Here is a 25,096-nt window from a genome sequence, read left to right on the forward strand (position 1 = left end):
CTGCGGATTAAGTTTTACAACTTTTAAGTAGGACAAATATTTGCTAAAACACATCCCCTTATGCCTATTGCTATAAAAGAAGGTAAGTGCTCTCCCGTGTCTTGCTTGGTTCATGAACATCCTGGCTGCTGATTCTTATAAGCTACATGGCACTCTTCTGAAATCTAGTGTTGATACATTCCACATGTAACCACATTGCCCCTGGAAGGGAAACCTTCCTGCTAAGTCAGAGAGTTTATGAAAATGCAAAAATATCAGACAGCTATGTTTTTTAGAAGCCACTGATGGATCTATCCTTTATCTTCTCACAAGTGGGGAGCTTTCTTCTTTCTCCAGATGGAATTTCATAGTTTCCCAAGGAGATGTATGGGTCATCTAAAGTAGAGTGTCTTGTGAAAACAGCACATTCTCCATTAAAGTCATCCATAGTCATTTGCTGCTTGACACTGCCCATAGCCCCTCCGCCCCCCCCCACACACTGTCCCCAGCTTTCTTAACAGCAGAGGGGTTCACTTAAGACAACACATCATCCAAACTTTGCAGCTATGGTTCCCTTTGGTTCCAAATGTGAACACAAACATCACAGAAGCTTACATAGCTAGGAACAGTCAAAGGTATCTTGATTGAGGCTGGGTCCAGGCAATAGGTTGGGGCACTAAATTACTGTAGCATACTATAAAACAAATTCTTGCCATTTTCCTGTTCAGAATGAACTGACAACCTGAATCTGATTAGGTTTCACTTGAGCTTAAGTCTCTGGGAGTCAAACATAAGAAACAAGATACTGCCTATCACATGTGAGACTGCCTAGGCAGGGCCAACTCTGCTGTTAGCTCAGCAATATTCAGAGAGAAAAATCAAGCAGTGTCTCTCTCCAGGTGACTATTTCCTGTGTTCTAAATTATGAGCTATAACACTGAGATTCTGGCAGCTTTTACGTAGACAATTGTGCCCCTCAGATTGTTATTTCAGACTGAATGGAGAGACATTAAATGCCATACATTATCTAATTTTGCCATCCTATTTATTTTAATCAGTGCAGCACTGTCTGTCCCATTCAAAAGCTCTGTGTGTGTGTGTGTGTGTGTGTGTGTGTAAGGGCAGTGTGCTGCTTTGTTTCTTTGTTCCTGTGTGTTGACATGTCATTTTGAGAGTGCCTTCTGAGTGCAGCAGAGACCTGGTTTCAGATGCTAGTCGGAGCATTCTCAGGCTCATTAATAATGGAGGAGTCTGACTGGAGCAGTTTTGCCTGCCTTTGTTTCCACTGTAGATGAAGGGAGACATGGATCTTTCTGTTTTGCCCAATAACAACCATCCTGACAAATTCCTGCAGCTTGACGTGAAGTCTTTAATGAGGAGCCCAGCCCTTCTGCAGGCTAGCCTCGCGAGATTTCCGGGTGGGCATTATCCTGCTGCACAACACTGGCAAAATCTTGTCTACTCACAGGTAAGATCTGGGGGCATATAAGTCTGGGGGGCTTGTTTCTTTCTCGTTATTTGACATTTCATTATTTGTGAAAAAGAAGGTTATAGGAAACAGAGTGCAAGGCAGTGTTCTCTCTTCCAACCTTTCTCTAATGTCTTTATAAAATGTGTGAATTCTCCCACCCATTCATTCTCCTCCAATCACTAGCTATTCTGCTTGTCTGCGTTTTAGATTTTGTATAGACCTCATTTTACTCCTTCCCTTAATAATTTTTAAACCAACTGTTATATTTGCAAATAAGGTTGTTAGGGAAATCGACCCTTCCTCTATTTGCCTTCTGGTGTAGCCTTAGTATAAAGGTTCAGAAGCTTACAATGCAGGGGTTTTCAAGCCTCAGAGGCAGCTGGAGCTAGCTTCTGCCTCAGACTAGATCCCTTCATTTACATGGAGAGCACTCAGCACAACAATGGAAACCTACTGAGAAGAAGGGAAACACGCAGGAATACTCCATCTTGGATAGGCGCACCTCTGTTTCAGATACACTTATTTTCCACAGGTGTCCATGTAGACATGACATACCAATCAAACCTTCAAACTTAATGCAGATCTTATTTATCTTGTTCTTTGTTTGACTCTTTATTCTTTTTGCTGACCAAAAGAGAAGATTATTCTTCTTTATAGCTTTATAGCTATGATGAATTCCATGTGCTATAAAAATTATAAAGGCCCTGAATGTTGCACAGCTAATGAAACAGGAATAATCTTTGTTTTAAGAAGTAAAGGCTAATGGGGTTAAGGGTTAGGCAATTTAGAAACAGGAAGAAGCATTTTATTTTAGAACAGATGTGACTGACCTACAAACCCCTGCAAGTCATTAAATCCTTTGGAGTGGTTCAAATTCCCTGAACAGAAATTTGTTTTCTTTCAAGAACAGTTGCTGCTCTTGAGTCCTGGTGTAAAGAGACTCCTTTGTGATATGTTTGTGGGCTCCTAGGGACATTTATCATGAGATCATTCAAAATCAAGCACACTCAAATGATTATGTAAGTGTTTCCTCCACCTATAAGGGTTCTAATTTATTTCCATTGTAAGGCAGCTGATTATGACAACAGAGTTTTTTAAATTTTTTGCATCTATTCTTTTATAATCCTCAAACCCTTTTCACTTTCTACACACACCCATTTTGTTTTGTGTTTTGTTCAAAGTTAAATGGAATAAAATACCTCCTTTATCTTTTGTATTGTTTATATCATAGAATAAAATGATTCAAAATTATTTCAGAAGATCTACACACTGTACCCCCCCCCATTCTATGAAGTTTAGATTAAGAAAATATAACCAACAATTCTTTTGAGGTTGAAGCACATTGATCTAAAATCTTTGGTTTGATACTAGAGTTGCCCTATTTCCTTCATTTGGAAGATCACAGATGAAAACTATTGATTATTGTTCCTAAACTTGAAGGAAATACAAATTTTTAAAAGACACATTCTCCTTTAGGCCCTGTTGAGTCCAAATAGCTATTGAAGGAAAAATGAAGGAGGTGAACTTCTGCTTCATGTGTCTCTTTATGTATGTTATTGGTTAATTGTAAACTTCAAATAAACATGCTTTAGTTATCCTTTTACTCTAAAAAGAAATGGTAAAAGACTTGTTAAAGGGCTATTACCATTGGAATACTGCCTGGAGTGGGAATAAGTGGTAGTGAAACAAGCACAAATTTGGGTATGGTAATATGAAGTGAAGCAGTGAATCTAATTGTTGCTGGTCAGTTTGTGCCATACCTACCTCAATACCCAAAATACTGGATTTAAAGATCCATCATATTCCTAAATCCTTTGATGATCTTAAAATCCAGTATCCATATATTTGTTGGATTAAAAAATAAATCTCAAAGAATTGGGCATATGAAAGTCTTAAATAGTTGGAATGACACTTGAAAGAAGACCCTGAATATGCCTGGTGTATTGAGGTATTAGGCCTAGAAAGTGACCCCTGCCAGTTTTAAAATCCTCACCATGGTGGGAAGTCATTAAGCCAATGAGAAGAACTGGAATAGAGAATTAGAAACCTGATTTCTTGTCTCAAATCTTCAGTAAGCCAGTATGATAATCCATAATCAGTCCAGGCCTCAGTATTTTCATTTGCAAAATGAGCACAAGATTTACTTAAAGTGTTTCCTTAAAATTGAGGGTAAATAAAAGGTAAAATAATTGAGAAGCAGTTTTCTGTAAGAGTGGAAGAAATTTTAATAGAAGTGTGTATATATATATTATTATTTACCTATATCCCAAAATGTATATTGAAGTTATCCTTTCATTAGAATTTAGAACACAGCAGATAAATATAGTACCACTTCCATTATTTTATAGATAGTTTGGTTGGAGATGTTTGTGTGTATGAGTGGGTAAGGAATGTACTCAGTATATCTGTCAAGCTGTGTGGCTAACCCAAAAAATAATTTGGTAATCACAAGAAAGCCTTACAAATGTCAGTGGTGTCAACTAATTTTTTGGAAATATATTGCTTAGGGGCAGGGTATCTGGGATGCATGGAACATAAAAGGACTTAACCTACAAACTTGCCATCAAATAGGTGTTAATTCAGTGGTTAAAACAGAAACCATGAAGATCTCAAATATCAAGTTGAATTCTGAAATATATATACTGGATTTATGTCAGTGACTTAATTTCTAATTTTTTTTTTTTTTAATTTTACAATCCACTTTCAGAGGAAATTTCCTAAGCCATTTTTTACATGCACCAACACCATATTATATAACATGAAGAACTAAGCACTGTTCTCAGGCAAGTCAGTAACCAGTGACGTTATCAATTTCTGTCTAGGCATATATTCAGGTCTCCCATGTTTTCAAGGAAAACAAATATTATTTGATTTCACTACTATACTCTTTCTAAATACATTCACTAGAGAAGTAAAAAAAAAAAAAGCTTTACAATAAATTTCACATCAATGCAATGAAAAATGTTTTCTAAAGTCTAATATATCTGGTTGTTAAAATGATTTGGGGCATGTATCTGATGAAAGCACTCAGAATTGTATTCCAAATATTTCTGCCAACTCTATAAAATGAGGTAAAAAAAGGAAAAACTTGCTTAAAATATTTTAAGTAATAAAATGTGTTTTTTTCAGGTATTGTGATAGGCCTCTTAATTTTTTTTTCTTCTGATTAGCAGTTGGACTTCCAAATCCTTTCAGACTAATCTCTTTGTTATATCTTTTCTTGCCTTCTGTCACATCAGTTTCAGAACCCAGGAACATTCCAGACTAAACCTGTGAGCTGAAGCCAAAGGCCAAGGGTGAGATACTTCTCTTCCTTAATCTCTAGGTGATGTCATTTACGAGGTTCATTTCATAAAATCACCATTCTTCACTCTGTTTCAGTCCTATAGCTCTCTTTTTTTTCATTAAATTCTAATGTCTTTCCTTTCTCTCTCACACCCTCTCTCTCCATATTTGTTTTATTTTTTTTTTTCTTGGTAGTTGCTGAACACATATGTCATGATTTCACTAAGAATGTCTCTATTCTTAGTCTCATGTTTACTATTTTGAAACAGCCCTGCACATACAAAAGTCTTCAATTTTATGCTTTTTTTAGGGAGATGGTTATGGGAATTTGTAGGTATGCAAATTGCCATCTATAATTAGATCAAAAAGCATCATCAAGTTACTCATAGTTTTTACCTGTATGTACCGGTAAGAACATGATTTATTGAGTTATACTCAATTTATGTAGCTCAAAGAATCCCCAACACAGTTACAAAATTGGCCTTGGATGGTCTGAATTCAGCAACAACAAACCACATTTTTCCTCTTTGCTGCTCTTAAACTAGACCTGAATGTCTTACTCTAAAGACTGCATTGAAGACACCATGCATGTGACAATACTACATTCAGGACTCCAGAACCCTGGTTACCTGTAGTAGAAGTCAGGAGATAAAGTTCTAGAGAGGACTGGGTCGGGCCACCAAGGATCTATATGCTTTGTCTAAGATTTTAAATTTTATCCTGAAAATTTGAAGAAATAAGTGAAAATTTCTAAACAAGAAAATCACCGGATTAAATCTGTGTTTCATAAAGATAAGCATCCAAGCAATTTGAAAAACAGAATTACTGTGGTTCCTGGAGAGCAGATATTCATTTGTCTACAAACCCATGCATGAAGTACAAACAAAATGCCTTGCTGGAATTGTGATTATTATTAGGATTACATTGTATATATAGATCAAAATGGGGAAATTGGATATCTTCAGGATCTTGATTCTCTCAATCCACAAACATATCTTTTTATTTATTCTATTCTTCACATGGCTTTCAACTATATCATACAATTTTCCACATAAAAATTTTCTATATAGTTCATTAGATTTATATATAAATAGTAGAAAACTTATTATTCTTGAGAGTAGTCCTTTTAAAATCATATTTTACAGTAATAATCCATGTATGCCCTTGATTGTTATAAATTAATTTTGAAGACAGGAAATGTGGTAAAGTCCTTATTTTATTTTGCATGTTAATATTCCTCTGTATCATGGTGTCATTTGCTGCTTTGTTTCACTATTTATAAACATATCTCTTGTTTCTTTATTTTTTTCTTATTGCTTTACTTTGAGCTTTCACTGCAACATTATAGTGATATGATTACTGACATCCTTGTATTAGTTCAAAAACTTAAATAAGCCAGGCACGGGGGTGCACGCCTGTAATCCCAGCAATTTGGGAGGCTGAGGCAAGAGGATGAAGAGTTTAAAGCCAGCCTTAGTAACCTTGTGAGACACTTAGCAAGTCAGCAAGACTCTGTCTCTAAATAAAATACAAAAAAGGTCTATTGCATAGTGATTAAGTGCCCTGGGATTCATTCCTGGTATCAAACAACACCACAACAATAAATAAATAAATAAATAGATACTTCCGATATTTCACCATTAAGTAAACTGTGTCCTGGACATTTTTGGCCCATTCTTTTAATGAGCTTAAGATAATTCTTCACTCTTCCTAATTTGCTAAGATATTTCTCTTTAAATATGTTTGAATATTTTCCAAATCGTTTTTGTAACTATTGCAAAACTCTAAATTTTTCCTGTTAATGTATGAATTTCATTAATATTCTACTATTTTACCATATTCCTGGTAAAATACCCTTCTCCATAAATCTGATTATCCTGGTATGTATCATTGGAACATATTGTAGCATTTTGTGCTGAAGTATTTTATTTATAGTTTTTGCATTTATTTTCAGATAAGAAAATTGGCTTAGAATTTTCTTTTTTTAACTGCCCCTATCACAACTTTATGCCAACCTTATAAAGTGAGCTAGAGAGAATTCTTGTTTTCCTATTTTGAGGATGAATTTAAGAAGGATAGTAGTTATTTGTTTTGAGAAACTGGTTTTAGAACTTGACTGCAAATCTCTTTGTTCTGATGTTATTAAGTTTGTGTGGGCTGGGTGGGGTAAATTTTAAACTATTGATTCAAACTTATATTATCACTAGCTTATTAGTATTTTCTGTTTTTTCAATTAAGATGGGTAAGTTAAGGACTGGGGATGTGGCTCAAGCGGTAGCATACTCACCTGGCATGCACAGGGCGCTGGGTTCAATCCTCAGCACCACATAAAAATAAAATAAAGATGTTGTGTCCACTGAAAATTAAAAAAAATAAATATTAAAACTCTCTCTCTCTCTCTCTCTCTTTCTCTCTCTCTTTAAAAAAAAAAGATGGGTAAGTTAATATTACATAAGAAATTACCTAATCACATGTAAGTTTTTAAAGCTTCTGAGATTACTTAGTGACTTGGGAGACTGAGGCAGAAGTATTTAAGTTTGAGACTAGCCTTGACAAATTAGAAAGACACTGTCTCAAAATAAAAATTAAAAAAACAAAAAGGTCTGGGGACACAGGTTAGTAGTAAATCCCCCTGGGTTCAATCCCCAGTACCATTAAAAAAAAAAAAAAGGTAGTTAAGATTATTTTCTCTCTCTCTCTCTCTCTCTCTCTCTCTCTCTCTCTCTCTCTCTCTCTCTCTTTCTCTCTTTCTCTCTTGTTTTTCCTTTTTCTTTTTCTTTTCTTTTTTTTTTTTTTAGATTTTTTATTGTTACTATTATTTGTATTTGTTTTGTACGTTCTGGGAATGAAACCCAGGACCTCAAGCATGCTGGGCAAGCACTCTATCCCTGAATATATCTGCAGGCAGGCCCTTATTGTTTGTCTATCTCCACTGTTTCTTCTCATGTTCCCTTTACATCTCTAATTCAGTGTCATTTGTGTCAGTATGATTTTCCTGAGCAGAATTGCTAAAGATGCTTTTAATTTATTGGCCTTTTCAAAAAAAAAATTGTTCTGAACATTGTTCATTCTCTCCATTGTATAACTGGAGTTATTCTATTTTATTTATTTTATTTCTGCTTCATATTATTTTATTTTGACTGATTTCTTAGACTTACTCTGGGTTTTGTTTGGAAGACTTTAAATGGATGCTTATTAACCTATTCATTTTTCCATTTTTCTTTTATAAAATATAAAAGAATATATACCAATAATATTCCCTCAAAATACTATTTCAGCTCCATACAACAATTTTGCAATGGACCATTTTTCACTTTCATTCCATCTTAAATTTTAAAATTTAAATTATTGTGACTTTAAAATGCATTTTTAAATCTCTACAAAATTTTGTATTTGAAATTAACTTCTTGATGATTTCCAGATTTATAACTAAATTGTTAGGGTCATAGGGGATGATCAATATAATATTGAGTCTCTAATTTCTTTTGGAGCCTAACACACTATCAAGTTTTTTGAAATATTTCAGTGTATATTTAAAAATGAAATATTTTCAGTTTTTTAATAAATACATATATGCCACTCTATCAAACCTGTTCATTTATTGTGTAAATCATCTTTAATAATTGTTTTGTATGCTTGATAAAAATTTCATATATAAAAATAATCATAATTCAGGTTGTGCTTTATAAAAGTTATTTTATTAGATACATATAAATTTAGAGTTATAGTTTACTGGTGATGTCTACTTTTATTCGTTTTCTTTTGCAACTTTGTATCTAACAAAGTGGATTTTGTCTGAAATGATATTATATATTATCATAATAACATATTATTATAAATATTATATAATTATATATTATATGTCACATATAATAATACAATACATATAGTATGATGTGACTTATAATATATAGAAGGTCTCTTTCCTCGTATAATATATATGTGTGTATGTATATATCATATATCTAAGATTTTATATATATATATATATATATGTATGTTAATGATTAGGCTAAATTATACTGTGGAAACAAATATATATAAATTCTTACTGAATTACCATAGTAAGATGTATCTCTCATTCATACTAGGTATGATGAAGGTGGTAAAGTTGTCCCAAGAGGCTCATTTCCAAGTAGAATTGAAGCCTTCCTTCTTGAAGCGCTATAGTATTGGAATCTCTATAGGCTTGTTGATAGGAAAGGGAGAAAATGAACCCCAGATCTTGCTTGGGATTTTTCAGGTCATGTCAGAGTTTCATTAGTCACATATCATAATCCAACTGCATATATTCTTGAAAAAATGTGTTTACTGATATTGTAATTAGGGTCTACCATTATCTTATCCTGTTAAATATGTAGACCATGTATTTATATATAATAATAAATAAGATTCCTTATATATATCTTACATATATATATATTTATCACCTTTTATGTAAATATGTATATGAATACAGTATCATCATTTCCTAAGTTGAGAACCTTCACCTCCCTTCAGAAGTACCAATCTCAAGGTAAACCCATCACTATACCTAACAGATGTCCCTTCTATAAACTTACAGTGGTAGAAATAGGATTACTATAGTAATTTCTTTCTTTCTCAATAGGAAAAATGAGAGACATAGTTTCTCTCTAATTACATCTCTTTCGAGGCACTCAACCACTAAGCCACATCCCCAGCATTATTTTGTATTTTTCATTTAGAGACAGGGTCTCACTGAGTTTCTAAGGGTGCCACCATGCCTGACTGTTTCTTGTATCCTGCCAATGCTCTGAGCCTTGTAATAATGTATGTAAATGCTCTGACTAGTTACATGTCTCTCTCCTAAAGTTTTAGATTATTACCTGACCACAGGTAATAATTATACCAAATGTTTTCCACTGTATAATATGAATAAACATCATTCCATTTTCCAGTGTCACTTTCGTCCCATTCCACTTCTTGACTGCTAAGCTAATGCCATACAGTTGTGGAATATCAAGCTCTCACTTCCCTGTATCACTGAGGGTAGGCTGTTCTACCCTGTGATGAAAAATAAACCACATTTAGGAGAAACTGGAAGATCAGAAGATGGTTTTTGCAGAATACCATGACCCAGAATATCAAATTGTTTTATTTTATGTTTCTGCCATCTCAGAACCATTGCCTACAAAGTCATCAAAACAGAAATAGAGAAGTAAGAGCAGAAGAAGGAGGAGGAATAGGAGGAAGTGAAGAAAGGAAGCCCAGAATCTTGTGGGAGATTTCAGGCACCATCTTGGGAGTGTTCTGTATTGATTTTTTTCTACATGTCAATGGGCCCCATTCTATCTTCAGGACAATCCTATGTGCTCAGGAAGGGGAAACAAAATTGGTGAGCTTTTAGCTAGTCACCCCCACACCCAGCTCTTACTGTTTATATTTTCCTAGTATACATTTTACAGTCTTTCACACTCATACTTTCTGAGTCCTTATATTTTAGGTATTTATTTTGTAAATATTACATTATTTAACTTTTTTTAAAAAAATCTGATCTGATAACCTCTGTCACTTAACTAATAATATGATTATTTTCTTGATATATTTCATCTATATTCTTTGTTTCATTTTTTTAGTCCGCTTAAAGATTGATCAACTTGCCTTTATTTTTTCTAGTATTCCATTGATTTAAAAGTTATATATCCTTTTTCTATTTTTAGTGATATCTCTATGCTCTCACTGAAATTATTTCCTCATATACCCTAATCAAAATATATGTCTTAAACTTATCACTATCCAGTATTTTCGCTTTTTATTTTAAAACTCACAGATTAGCAAATATTATTTCTTCCATTTTGCAAGAAATTTATCAATTTTCTCTCTTTTACTTTTCTCAGAATCCCTTTTTGCATCTTAATTTTTCCTTCTATTACCAAATTTCCTCTTCCTGAACTACATTTTTTAGAGGTTTTTCCCCTAATGGCCTATTGCTTTCTGTTTTTTGAATGCATATGTCTTTCTATCTCAGTCTCTTTATTAAATGACATTTTGCTTGCATATTAAAGGTATAATAATCAGCTATATAAAGAACAAATGAACAAAGTAATGGTTTGATCCAGAAGAGTCTAGATAAAGTTTTTAAGTGTCTCTTTCCTTAAGTGTCTTAAAGTCTAATGTACTTCAGAATCTATCTGATTAAAACAATGGAATTGCTCTTGAATTTTCCTTGGGTAAACATATTCTATCTAGAATGTCAAACAAAATGGAAGGTTAGAGTTGGATTTATACTTTTTAAAATTTTCTTACTGCTACTTAAAAATATTCAAATACAAGTGAATCTCAACTATAACGAGTATTCTTTAAATCTTGCCATATACTTGTTTTGTTTTGTTTTGTTTTGGTAGTTCTAGAGATTGAACCCAGGGCCTCCCACATGCTGGACAGGTGCTCTATCACTGAACTACATCCCCACCACAGATACACGCATGCACACATACACACTGGGATTATAGGCATGTACCACCACACCCAGCCTCCATCAGATTCTTAATAAAGTTAAGTTACAGTTTCCCTTGACATGTCTTTCAAACGTAAAGTTGACATTCAGAGCAAAACTCAATGACACCTTAATCTAAGATAAAACTCAAAACTTTCAAGATACATAGTCCAGAAATAGGACTTGAATGTTCTTTTAGAATGTATATGTGTATCTCAGATTATTATGCTATATTTTATATATTAGTTTTTCTAAGTCTATAGACATTCTTATAGTGTGTGTAATTTTTTTTTTCGTGAGTCCCCAAATTTATTTTCTTCATTATAGAGCTTTCTTATTTAGGAAGCAAGTAACAGTTCAGCAGACAAGTAACCTAACAAAGCCAATTTGTCAATGTCAGAAGAATTATCCTCTTCAGAAATGATCAAAGATGTCTAGACTTGAAGGGAAAAAAAATGAGTCAGAATTATGTTAAGCTCAAGCAATCTAAATTTCTTATCAAATTGTTCTTTGCTCAATTCTGAAACATTACTTACGAAGCCATCCATTTTTAAGATAAATGCAAGTCAAAGGTTTATTATTTTATGGCACACTGTGGTGTAAAAGAATATAAATTGACTTTGAGCAGACCAAGAGTCTATTAAAGTCAGAAAGAATCTCCAAGTTGATCTCTAAGTATGTGAAAAATGCATGGATTAAGAGAGGGGAAACGCAACACCAAGGAGAATGTGAATGGTTTATCTAGATGACTTCTTTTCTTTTGTTACCAGCCATTTCAGAATGAAATTATATATAATACTAGTTTACAACTTCAGCATATATATATTCAATGCATATTTAAATATATTAAATATAATTTATATATATATATATATATATATATATATATATATATATATATTCATGTATTCCAACATGTATCCCAATAGATGCTGAGGACATTAGTATATTGATCATCACAAATATGACTGAGAGGAGATAAATCCTGTTGAATTCTCTTTGTTTATGAAGGTTTCAGTATGGGAAATACATTTATTGAAATGGTATTGTCAATTACGGAAGTGGGTCACCAGTTTTTAAATGGTTTAAGCTATTTGAAAATGAACTTATGTGAGATTTCTTTCCCTTTGTGCTCCATAGTAAATACAGCATTATTCTATGGCTTTTCTGTTTGATCTCAATTTCTATTTAGATAATGAATAAATTTTAATTTAAAAACTTTCTGCCTTCACGACATCTTTGTCATTCTGAAGGGGGAAATATCGCATCAACGTAAAATTCTGAAAGATAAGACAGACACAGAAAGGCAGGCATTGCATGATTACACTTATATAAATGACAAAATGAGTCCACATTAACCTCTGCTGTTAGCATTTGGGGTGACTGGACCCAGCAAGGGGTAGAGCTGGGAAATGGGTAGGAAATGAGCCACTGACATCAAGCTCCTTGCTCTGGATGTGAAATTGGATTTATTGGATTTGTGAACATTTATTGAGACACACATTCATCATATGTGTACTTCTCTAAATCCACACTGTGCTTCATTGAAAATGTTTTTTCTCAAGATCTGAAAGTTAGTATGTGAGCCATCTAGCAGAGGGCTGGTCTGTAGACACATAGAAGAGTACAATGATAAGTTGGACCAGTCCTCAAAGCTGTCTGAAACAGGAGCCAAGAGAGCATTTTTAAATCCAAAGAATATCTATTAAATGTCTTTTAATCTTGAATTTGCTGGATTAATACAACGGTGTTAAATATTAATTTTATCAGTCATGGAATGCAAAATAGAGTGATGCATAATGTCACTAGATCAAAATTCAAGTAAGCTGGGAAAATTGGCTTTGTTCAGAATTCTACCAGATGAATTAAAGAACAGTATTCTATCTCTATTCTATTATAAAATAGCCTTTAAATGAATATTAACTCAGAATAAGATCACATGTAAGGAAAAAATTTAATTAATGGTAAGATTCTAAGTCAAAGTAGGTACCACAGCCCTTTCTCATTCATTGGCCTAATCTCTTAGGTTTGTAGGCAGAATCAACAAATTTTCAGGTCCAGTTATCTTAATTGCACTTTCTACCATCAGGAGGCCATTTATTAGAGAAGTCTTGTCTCTTTGTCTCTTAACAGAGAGAAAAGAAGGATATTGCTGCTCAGCGAACTAAGAGATCCAGCAGGGAGGGCTCTGTCACTCCTGATAGCCCTCCACCATCCATGTCCTCAGTCATGAAGAATAATCCACTGTATGGGGACTTAAGTATGGAGGAAGCTATGGAAGAAAGAAAAAAGAACCCTTCATGGACCATTGAGGAATATGATAAACATTCCCTGCACACAAACCTCTCGGGACATCTGAAGGTATTTAAGACTAAGAAACACCTTCTTCATTTGATGAGGGGGATCAATTAAATAAACCTAGAAGAAAGTGTTAGTGAGATGGCAGGCACTCTTTACTAGACAGAATCTCCATGTTTCAGATTATTTGGGCCTCTGACTTTGCTTTCTCCCTCTTAGTCAAAATCTGTGTTTATTTGTTTTGAGTTTTACAATTTCAGTCATTACTGGTATCTATATAATGTAGAGAGGAAAAAAAATAATGTGGCATTGAACAAAGATTTTTCTGGGAAGATAAAATGTTTTTGAAAATTACTTGGTAAGATTATCTGTTTTCCCCTAGTTTGTAACCATTTCGTTCATGAACATTTAAGAATCTATTTCCCATCCTGTATTTATTTAAAAATATTTAAGTGCTTTGTCTTAGGTACTGGGCAAGGGAGTTCTTAACAGAGATCATTTCATTTCAAGCTCACCCCATGATTTAAGATTTACATTTTGGTCATTTTCCTGTGTCTCAGTAACAAAACAAAACAAAACAAAAACATTTCAACACAGCAAAAGTATGCAATGAACTCATTCACCCAGTTTAAACCCAACTTAAGTTTTTCTTTCTTTTCTTTTTTTTTTTTTCTTCCCTGATGTCACCCACAAACAGAAAACCTAGAAATACCTGAAAAGCAGAGAGGGTGGCCCTCTGTTTTCTGAAAGGACTGGATTCCTAATCAGCCTTGGCTTGTCTTCATCTACCTTGGGCCAATAAAGCCTGACATTTTCCAAGTACCTTTTTGAAAAAATGTGTATCTGTTCCAAGCCTTATACCTGAAGTACCAGAGGCCTTTATTTTTTTTTTTTCCTTTGAAGGGGACAGTACATATCCCCTTAAGTTCTACCCACACTTTAAAAATCTCGTCTAAGCACTCCTTGATATACTTTCTGGTCCAGAATCTTTGATGTTTCATAAATTACATTATTGAATCTATCTCTTCCTTACAGTAGACCCTTTCCAAGTCATTTCCAAAGCAGATTCTCCCCCACATGTACATGTCTTTTTCCTTTTCTTTCTTCTTTAAATCTTGGGTTTCTTAACAGGAGGTTTAAGGTCAGGACTTCTAATTTACTGCTAGAAAAAAAATGTATTTATTTCCAAATTTCCAAACATTTCTTGACCACATGCTTTTGTTTGTGTCTATTATTTATGTTCATGAGAAGAGAATGAAATGTAGAGATGGATTTTATGTCCTTGCTCTCAAAAAATTTATTTAACTGAGCAAATTAACAAACACTAAGAACAAGACACCACAGGATGACTGCAATCATAGTTAGAAGTGCTGGGAAGATTTGGTAGGGTATAAAAATCAGCCCTAATCATAAAAAAAGACTACATGACAAAATTAATTTTTTTTGAGCTTGAAGGGTGTGCACAATTTTAAAAAATGGGGATAGTTTACATGAGTGGGGAGGCTCTTCTTGCTGGAGCAGCAAGAACAAAGGCAGAAATACAGGAAAGTGAGAGAATGTGTGGAAGTAGGGAGTCCAGTTTTGCAAGAGCCACAGTCAATGTAATAGAATGGTGGGGAAATAGACTAAGAAGTAAAGACAAAAAATGTTTGAGAATAGGAGAGATCAGGGATGGGGAACGCTGATGGGTCGTTACCCGGTTGCAACTGGGCAGGAGTCGGAAGCTATGGTAGGCTGTTATTCACAAAAGGTGGGTGACTGCAGATAACAGTTCAGTAGTGTGCATTTCAGAAAGCCAGAGGAAAGATACTGATCACTTTCAATTATGAAGAAATATACATGTTGGAGGAGATAGATGTGTTGAACCTGTTTTAAGCATTATAATGTTTAATGTAACACTTAAACAACTTTAATTTTTAAAAGTTTCAATGTTAATCTAAGGAAATGGAAGATGATTGGCAATGAAGACTAATTTTTATAAGTTGAATAAGTATGTGAATTATGTTTGGAAAGATCAAACATAAACATAAATGACACATTGTTTTGCTGAAAACAACAATCTGTGCCACACCCTCTATGTGTACACACACACACACTCTCCTTTCTCAGGCCTGTTCATGGACCTCATGACACTATTCTACAGCACTAATTTCCTGAGGGAAGTTTCTGGAAGCCATGGCTTCTGTTTATATTAAAATTTCTTCCTATACCTCCATAATTTAACTTCTTTAATTATTATTCTACCCTCATCTCATATCTAGCAACAGAGCTTCTAACATATTTTCTGAAACTCTGACACCATTTATGGGTGGTTAAGGTACCTGAGGCCAGAAGCAGAATTTAAGAAAGGATATTCTCCATGATGAAAGCTTTTAATGGACAATAGAGGCATGAAACTTGGCACAATGCAGACCTCTGATTAGGAGTCAAATAAGATGAAAGATAAGAGTAAGGTAGACAAATATTTTTATATATCAATATCCTTAAGTACGGGTCTCCCAAATTTTATTGTAGTATTTGAGCATTTCTAAGACTAAGAAGTTCAAACTCATACCACAGTGATGCAAGAGCTATAATGCCACTGCCAGATGTACCCCAGCTCCCTGCATGCATGCACATTCCTCTCCTAGCCATGCACACAGAAGTCTGAAGCTAGTTCAGTGAACCCTGAGATTGACAGCTGTGGAAGCTGGTGGTGCCACACTCCAGCTGACTTTATGTCCCCCGAGACTGGAAAGGCAGGGAGAGGGTGGGCAGCTTGCTTCCGGCCCTTGCAAGCATCCAGGAGAGCAATAATGAGGCCTGGAGTGACTTTGTGAAAGTGGCAATTCAGCATTCCCTGTAAATTTGTTGCATGCCTACTAGGTGTCAGGCATGGACACTGAATCGGTAGCACTAAAACGGCAGAGGATAAGAAGAAATGTGAGTTTTCAAATGTATGGACAGTAGAGTTTGCAGGTGATTTATTGGATGTAGGAGAGCAGGTTCACTTGAAGATGACTCTCTGGGAATGAAAGGAACATGAAGTCAGTGAAACAGAAACAGAGAACAGGAACCCACGTGAGAAAGGAAATACTGGGTCTTTTCTTTAGAAGGTCAAATGGTTATGAAGCTTCTGCGGGGCAGACAAGCTGAAGCCCTCTACAAGGGAGACCAACAGGTTGAAAATCACAGAATGAACTCCTGACACTTCATCTTATTCTCTCTCCATGGAAATCAGCTTGTGTGTTTACTGAACAAGCTCACCAAATATGCTTATCCCTGCCATGCAAACAAAATCAAACCCCTAAGGTTCACCTAAAGCAAGGAATTTTAATTCTATATCAGCTTACTAACCTGATTTATACACACTACTTATAAGGTATAAAAAATACTAAATTGGCTAAAAGATGACAGAAACACTGTTTTTTTTTTTTTTTCTGAACCTCCAATGTCAGCAATTTAATAAGAAATTGTTCAGGTTCTCTAATGAATTCTGATGCAGACCTATAAATTAGCTGCAGGATCCCTGGTCAGCCAGGAGACTGTAGTGGGCTTCTTTTTTTTTTTTTTTTTTTTTAAAGAGAGAGGGGAGAGAGAGAGAGAGAGAGAGAGAGAGAGAGAGAGAGAGAGAGAGAGAGAGAATTTTTAATATTTATTTTTTAGTTCTCGGCGGACACAACATCTTTGTTGGTATGTGGTGCTGAGGATCGAACCCCGGTCGCACGCATGCCAGGCGAGCGCGCTACCGCTTGAGCCACATCCCCAGCCCAATAGTGGGCTTCTTTAACATTCAGGGAAGTCAAGCCTCTCTTACTCGAGCTGTGTCACCTAAACCTCACCCAGGACAACCTTAATATGGACCTTCAGGATCTCTGACAGTGTCTTGTTGTGCAATTTTAGTCTGTAACACTGACTGATCACTGATTAATGATATTCTCTGTGTACTTTTCTTTTAGGAAAATCCCAATGACCTACGATTTTGGTTGGGAGATATGTACACGCCGGGTTTTGACACCTTATTGAAAAAAAAGAAGAAGCGTGAAAAGCGATCAAAATTATGTCGCATGGGTCTAATCTTACTCCTCGTTACTTCCATCTTGGTTACCATAGTGACTATCAGCTCTCTTTTCACCTAAAGAAATTGCCACAGAGTCCCTTTGAATGTCTTAAAAAGCTTTCTAAACATTTGCAGGAAAACATGTTCATGCCGTATGAATGTATTGTTGACTGTGCAATTCAGTGTAATCGTCCTGTAGAATGTGAACATTGTGACATGCTGGCTTCTCTGCTTTCTTCTGTGAAACCTGTGTACAAATTCCAGCCTGTGCTTTGTCCTTAGGGAAGCAGGGATTCTGAGGCTCAGACCACAGAAAAGTCACTGTAGTGCAAGCAAAATTAATCATTTCAAGAAAGAGTAAAAGAGCATGGGTTGTCAGCAGGTTGTCTCAATACTCGAGTCATTTTCATCTTGTTTTTTAAAATACGAGTCACCCCTCTCCACCCCATTCTCCTGTAGGCACAAAGGAAGTATGAGCCAATCGTTTTTTAAAACAAGGTGGAGGGAGTGGGGGAGATTTTGTTCAAACCTATTCTTGTTTTCCCAGTAATCATTTATAATGACCCTATTTCATGTTACCATTTTAGCAAGACTAAACTTGGACAGGCTGAGTTATTTAGTTAATTACATTTAGATCTAATTGTGTTTATTACTAGATCCAAATGGGCTAGTGTGACCCCTGGTGGCAGTCAGTGAGTGTATGTTTCCAGCCCTGGCCTAGGTTGTAGGGGCCCTAGAAAAGCAGGAGAACTGCCAAAAGAAGAGGCTTTGAATCCTAACTGTGCAGTTTACTAACTGTTGAGCCTTCAGAAAGATATTCTCTGGGAGAATGGGTAACACTATCTCCATAACAGAGCTGCCCTAAAGACTAAATAAGAAATGCAAGTAAGAAGGACTCCTGGCTCCTAGTACCTAGTTGCTTAGTTAAAGGTATGGTCATTACTGATTTGTGCTAGCTAAGTGGCAGCCCCAGTTCACCTTCCATTGCCTGCAGATACTTGGAGACAGGTTCAGGAATCAACTACTTGAGTCACCTTGCTCCCTTCATCCTGCAACACCCTTCCCTAAGGCCCTCATCCCTACTCCTTTCTCTTCTTCAAACAACCCACCCTAATGCTTTCTTGTGTATGAAACAAAAGAGGGATTTTTTCCCTTTCAATTAAATAAAGCTGGCTTTTGTCCTTTGATATTGCCATATTATTTTGTTGTATTTCCTTTAAAGATAATTAAAATAAAGTACATTAAAGTGCAGATTTCCTGGACAATAAAATCATTGTGCACAAAATATTATCTTATGGTCTTTGTAGTTCCTGATTTCCCATCCCTCCTCTCCTCCATGGTGGGTTATAGTCCAATGTAGGACTGAATGACCAGAGAATGGAAGGTTTGGGGCTTCTCTTGAGGGCAGGCCCACTCTCACTGGGGCACCTCTTTAACACCCCTTGCTTTCACTTCATCTTCAAAGCTGGCCTGCCCAATGTTGACCTCTAAGGAATTCAAAACGCATTCAGGTCTCTTGCTTGCATGGAAAGCATTTGTGCCGCATCTGGTTATATGTGGCTGTTCAAGACAACATCCAGGTGAGGCTTGCAAAAGCACCAAGCAGAAGTAACCACAGACATGTGAAGGCTGCTTTCCTGAGCTCCTGGCTTGCCCCACCCATCTCACTACCTCACTCTTGTTTTCAGCCAAGCACCTAGAATTCTTCCACACTTCCTAGTCCATCTCCACTCTTATTTTTGATAGTATCTGTCATTTCTTTTTCAATATTACATTGACACAAAATCAGTCTTTATTTTTAGCCTTCAGTGTAACAGTGAAATAAAAGTATGGTATTATCCCTCACTGAATTAATTTTGTGCATCTACACATGCCAGAAAATCATAAATGGAGTGTGTCCCTGGCTACACTCAAAACCATACTGTGGATGGAGTTCTGATTGCTCCTCAGTATGGGCTCAAGCAGAAAATGCATAGGGTCATGGAAAGTACAGAATGGTGGCTCTAAACATGCTCGTGTCCAAGTCTGCAGCTTATTGAGTCTCTGGTCCAGATTCAATGAGTAAATGTGTAGAAAGCATTTAAATATGACCTTTTCCCAAAAACCCAAATGTCGAATGTTTTCTTTGATATAAGGTGGCTGACTCATAGTGGGATAGGGATGGGGAGCATGGGGGAGGAATAGAAGAACTCTAGATAGAGCAGAGGGTTGGGAGGGAAAGGGAAGGGCCATGGGGTAATTAATGATGGTGGAATGTGATAATCACTTTTATCTAAAGTATGTATATGAAGAATTGGTGTGAATATACTTTGTATACAACCAGAGATATGAAAAATTGTGCTTTACATGTTTAATAAGAATTGTAATGCATTCCACTATTATATATAAATAAAAATAAAAAACAAAAAATATGACCTTAGGCACATGCTAAGTAGTCAACAAATAACAATATTATCTTCAACAGTATTTTAGCCACTTTTTTTCTAAAGTGGGACAAGAAAATCTGAGTTCCATAAATGCTTAAGTAATAATAATTTAGTTGTAAATAATAATCTTCACAGAATCTTTGGAAGACATGTCCCAAGTCTTTTGTTTCTTTGCTTTTGTGTTGTTTTATGTTTGTATTCTAGGTTTGTGTGCAAATACCTAAAACCAAATTTCATATTATAAATTTTCTAGAGAAAAACAAATTCCAATTGTGCACACTGTCTTAAAATATTTTCAGATTCAATAGAAAGATTGAAAAAAAAATTTTCCATGTAATCCGTTAATGGCCTTTCTTATTATGTTCATGTTGCTGTCACCTACTGGAGAATTCAGTGAGTGGAACACACAAAGGGGTGGTCTGTGGCTGCTCCATTTATTTGGAGTGCTCTACTGCCGTCTGGTGGCCATATTTACTTTGCCTGGAGTTAGCTCATGAAAGAGCATTCTACAGAAAGGACATTTTGCACTTCAGGCCTAATTATGCTTCTATGATCCTGATCAGTGTAATGGGGTGGAAAACAGCCCCTGCTTGCTCTTTGCAACCACGAGTTTTGATGCTCTTTCGTCTTGCCAAAAAGAGATATGACTGGTCATGAATCACACTAACACGAAGTCAGAGGTAGAACTTTCGCATCAATCCTGATTCTACTCCACTTCACATCCTACAGCTGAAAATGAGTGTCTCCTTAGATATTGTCCCATTCCTTTTCTCTTGTAATGAGCTAAGGTTTTTAGGAATTTTGAATAATGTACTGCTTGTTTCAGATTTCACAAAGCCTTCTGAATTTCTACATTGGTAGCTCTGTGTATTGAGAAGTTTTTAAATATTATTTTTTGATTCCTCTTCTTTCTTTTTTTTTAATTATTTTATTGTTGGTTGTTCAAAACATTACATAGTTCTTAATATACCATATTTCACAGATTGATTCAAGTGGGTTATGAACTCCCATTTTTACCCCGTATACAGATTGCTGTGTCACATGATTCCTCTTCTTTCTATATCCATTGTTTGGCACCAATTTCCAAATTCTCTCATCACATCATTGAGTGACTGTAAATTGAACAGATATGAGAAATAATTTTTTAAAAACTGCAATTATAGTCATTAAATGTTAACTTCTATGAGGTTTCTACTTCCATACCCATAGTCTAACAGCCTGTGTGCTTTTTAGAGGAAAGATAACTGTTTTGGTTCCTTCCAAATATTCACTTAGTCCAGACTCTGGCGCAACCTGAGGTGAGAATATTCAACGGAAGCGAACAGCTTCAGAGACTGAGCCCTGCTTTCTGCCAGAACAGTTGTTCTGCTCTCATTTTATGGACATGGTGACTCATGTACCTGATCAAATTTCCCTCTCCGTGCAGACTGCTGGAAGAACTCAGGAAAAAAACAGACTCTGTCGTCTGTATGAAATATGTAGGACTTCCTCTTGTGCATCCTGTCCCGTCCGTATTCCTAGCTGTTTCATAATCCATCTTTGGCTTCATCTTCCTCCCTACCTCAAATGTATGGCTTCTGCTACTGCTCTAGGCCTCACCTATTGAAAAGATGCAGATATTTATATGAAGATATTTAGGATATACAGAGAAGTGCATGTATACAGACAGAGAGCATCGGTGCACATACAAAAACCAATACAAAAGGCTGTCATTCAAGAGAAAAAAATGAAATTAAAACACACATTTTAAATAAATATGTTAATTCTATATAAAAGTTTCCATAATTAGATTTCTTCAGCCAGAAGGAAAATATTCAAGATTTAACAAACTTTTACGTACACTGTTCTTAGTGTTTTTAAGTTCCTGGCAAAAAGAAGGGCAGAGTTCTTTTAAGACTAATTAAATTGTTTTTTCTCAGCAAGGGAAGAAGCTTTAAAATCCTTTACATGTGCATTAGTTTCAAGATGGGGAAAATACTGGTGAGAGAATTACTTGAATAATAATAATAATAATGCAATGCCTTGTCTGGATTTGAACAATGGCCAGGCCATATTCAAAACTATCTGTCAGTATAAATAAAACCTCACTTAACCAAGCTTCTTTCTGAACATGCATTATTTTAAAGGCAGAGACATTCAGAATCAATACTTAATAGTTAGAAGAGTTTCCCTGTTCTTGCTGCCAGAGTTTTCTTTTTTAATATAATGATCACAAAGCTCTTTCATGAATTCTAAACACAGAAAAGATCAACAGGAAAGTATTGTTTTCCTTATCTTTAAGGTAAGTGCACAAATTTTAGAGCTATTTCCAAGTTATTCAGAAAGATTTCTGACAAAGATTTTGTCCTTGCCTGTTTTAGTCAGGTTTCTTCATTATTGTGACTAAAGGACCAGATCAAAATGATTGTAGAGGAGGAAAAGTTGATTGGGGAGCCTTATGGTTTCAGAGGTCTCAATCCATAGACAGCAAGCTCCATTCCTTGAGGCTCAAGGTGAGTTCAACATCACAGTGGAAGAGGCAGAAGAAAGCAGTCACATGGTGAGCAGGAAGGGGAGAGAGAGAAGAGAGAAGAAGGAGACCACTCTCCAGACAAAATACATACCCGTAGCCTGCCCCTCTAGCCACATTCCCACCTACCTCCAATTACCACTCAGTTAATCCCACCAGGGATTGATTCACTAATTAGGTTAAGGCTATAACCCAATCATTTCTCCTCTAACCCTTCTTGCATTGTCTCACATGTGAGCTTTTGGGGACACCTCACATCCAAACCATAACATTGGCGTAACTCAGACTCCTAGGAGTCTTCTTTCTGGCTAGGTATGGATCTTGGGCTGTGTACTTGTTGGCTTATTCCAGGCTTAGCAAGAGTCTTAAGATACCTCCTAGAAATATTCCATCCACCAATGCCTAATTTTGACGCTTAACCCTAAATCCTCATGTTTCCTTATTGTATAGTTGAATCTGACCCCTCTTCCCTTCCACAAAGCTCCACTGAGTACACATCTGAATAAAGTCTTCCTTGCTATCTCCAATAAGTGTTGTTTATCTCCTCTTATTCCCTCTCTCTCTCTCTCTCTCTCTACACACACACACACACACACACACACACACACACACACACACACTCATGTTCTTAAGCCGCAGTCTTAAGGAGTTAATACAGAAAATGCATGGTTTAAATAAACACAGACTGTCATTCTCAGAATGCCAGTAAAATTGTATGTCACAAGTTTGTACCATTTTAATATATGTCCAAATTGACTTATTTGTAAAATGAAAACACACATTAGACCCTCTAAGAATATTCACAGATAAATTACTTTTTCTTATTCAATAATGTTTAGAGAATGACTTCTGCCTATCACAGTTTTGCAGAGCATAGTGTCTGATTTCTCCAACTTTGCCTTAGACCATCACTTATTAGCTGTCAGCCCTAGGAAGCCCGGCTCCTCTAGATCAGTCAGGAGCCTGCTGCAGAGGAACTGTCAGCAAACTCACATGGAGGAAAAGCTAACATCCACACCACACAGGTCCCCATCAGCTTCATAGTCTAACTGGGACTAAGTCCTCCAATGCCCACTCTCCAGTAAATTTGCTCATGGAATTTTCCCATTTTTGTACACTATGCCTTTAAAAAATGCATCTTCTTAATTTCCACTAACCAAACACTGTGAGTTTCACCTTAACCACGAAATGTGTGTGTATATGTGTTTATTTTTATAGAAGGAAAGAAAGTATCTCTCTAATTTCTCACTATCCTGTTGTGAATTTCTTACCACCAGATGGCAGGTGTGCACCAGGAAGTCAAACCACTGTGTGCTGCACATCTTGAGGGTGGTACTTGTATCAAAGTAGAGAAATCCTGACAAATGAGTGGAGAACTTGCAAAAGAAGAGGGGTGATTAATTGTGATGATTAAGCCCTGGAGTGGGGAGGGGCCTGCTGGGACTACTGAGTGTGCACCAGCACACAAAAGTGACAGTAATTGGGGTCCCACACTGAGAAGGCTTCAGATCCAGGAAGTTCAAGCTGGGCACACAGAACTCATTAACCAAGTCTTCTGCAGTGCCTTTACTCGAACTGGGGTTCATGTGTGTGAAAAAAAAAAACGCAAAATCCCAGGACAGTGGAAGCAGAATCTTATGGCTAACAAGCGAGCTGTGTGATTCTTTCTCTTGGTTTGAGAAAAGACCCCAAGGAGCATTGGTGACTCAGGAAAGTCTTTCAAAGTTGAGGTTCAGGGCTGGGGGCCGACAATGGTCCTTGACTTTGCTGTGAATTTTTAAATGCTCCCTGCAGGGTCCCATGAATGTACTGCCTATGCATGGGTGAGTCTCTCTGGAATAGAAAAGCTCTTGTGGAGATAAAAGTCATCTCTACTGGATCTTTCTCCTTCCTTTTCTCTCTCCCCAGAGACACAAAATTCATGAGTAATTTGACCCTTACAATGTTAAAACCTGATCTTTATTTTATAGGCACTCTGTGCTTAAAAAATTGAGCTAAAATGGGCACTCATATTAGGTATCATAAAAATATTTTGCCATTGAAAAATACTAAGAGCTCAGCAATGCAGCAGCAACAATCTCTCACAGCCTTTCTGTGCATCAGGGGGTAGTACTCCAGCAGCATATGACCTCCAAAGTTGGTGTTCGGAAATACAAAGCCAATCTTTCTGATCCTAAATTTATGTATGGATCACCAGCTTCAGTGACAGGAGAAAGAACTCCTGACCTGCCCAGTTCAGTCACTTAGAAGGATTACTATCTCAATCTCAAATTCAAACTTCAATGTTGAAGTTTCTATCCCTTCCCTTGAATGGGGCTTGTTACAACCAAGTCCATTCTGGTAATCCTCCAGATGTTCCTGACAGGCAAGGTGAATTCTGTCTCTCTCCATTGTGGGTGCAGGTGATACAATAGTCACCCATAGGGCCTACGAGAGATGCCAGCCATCAGCTCAGGTCTAAAAGTCTACATATATCACTGTGATGCACACCTCCCCAATCTATGGTTTGTTTTAGACCGGGTACCCTTTGGGAACAGTCATCAGCTTACTCTCCATGCTAATTTCTAAGGTGAACCTGGACCCAGGAAAAAGCATAGGTCTTTGTGATGCCACTCCCCAGCCACAGGGAATC

The 25,096-nt window shown here is 36.2% G+C and overlaps 1 protein-coding gene across 1 annotated transcript; it reads left to right on the forward strand.

Moving 5' to 3' along the window:
- Positions 1 to 1,270: 1,270 nt before the first annotated feature.
- Positions 1,271 to 17,608, forward strand: MINAR2 (membrane integral NOTCH2 associated receptor 2; the record flags this gene model as incomplete). The annotated part of the gene is made up of 3 exons (XM_081303152.1): positions 1,271 to 1,447; positions 13,326 to 13,553; positions 17,429 to 17,608. 3 exons carry the CDS (start codon positions 1,271 to 1,273, stop codon positions 17,606 to 17,608), a joined length of 585 nt encoding a protein of 194 aa, XP_081159278.1.
- Between the last annotated feature and the right edge of the window lie 7,488 nt (positions 17,609 to 25,096).

The sequence above is a fragment of the Spermophilus citellus genome (assembly GCF_964194105.1).
Source record: "Spermophilus citellus genome assembly, chromosome: 1".
NCBI lineage: Eukaryota > Metazoa > Chordata > Mammalia > Rodentia > Sciuridae > Spermophilus > Spermophilus citellus.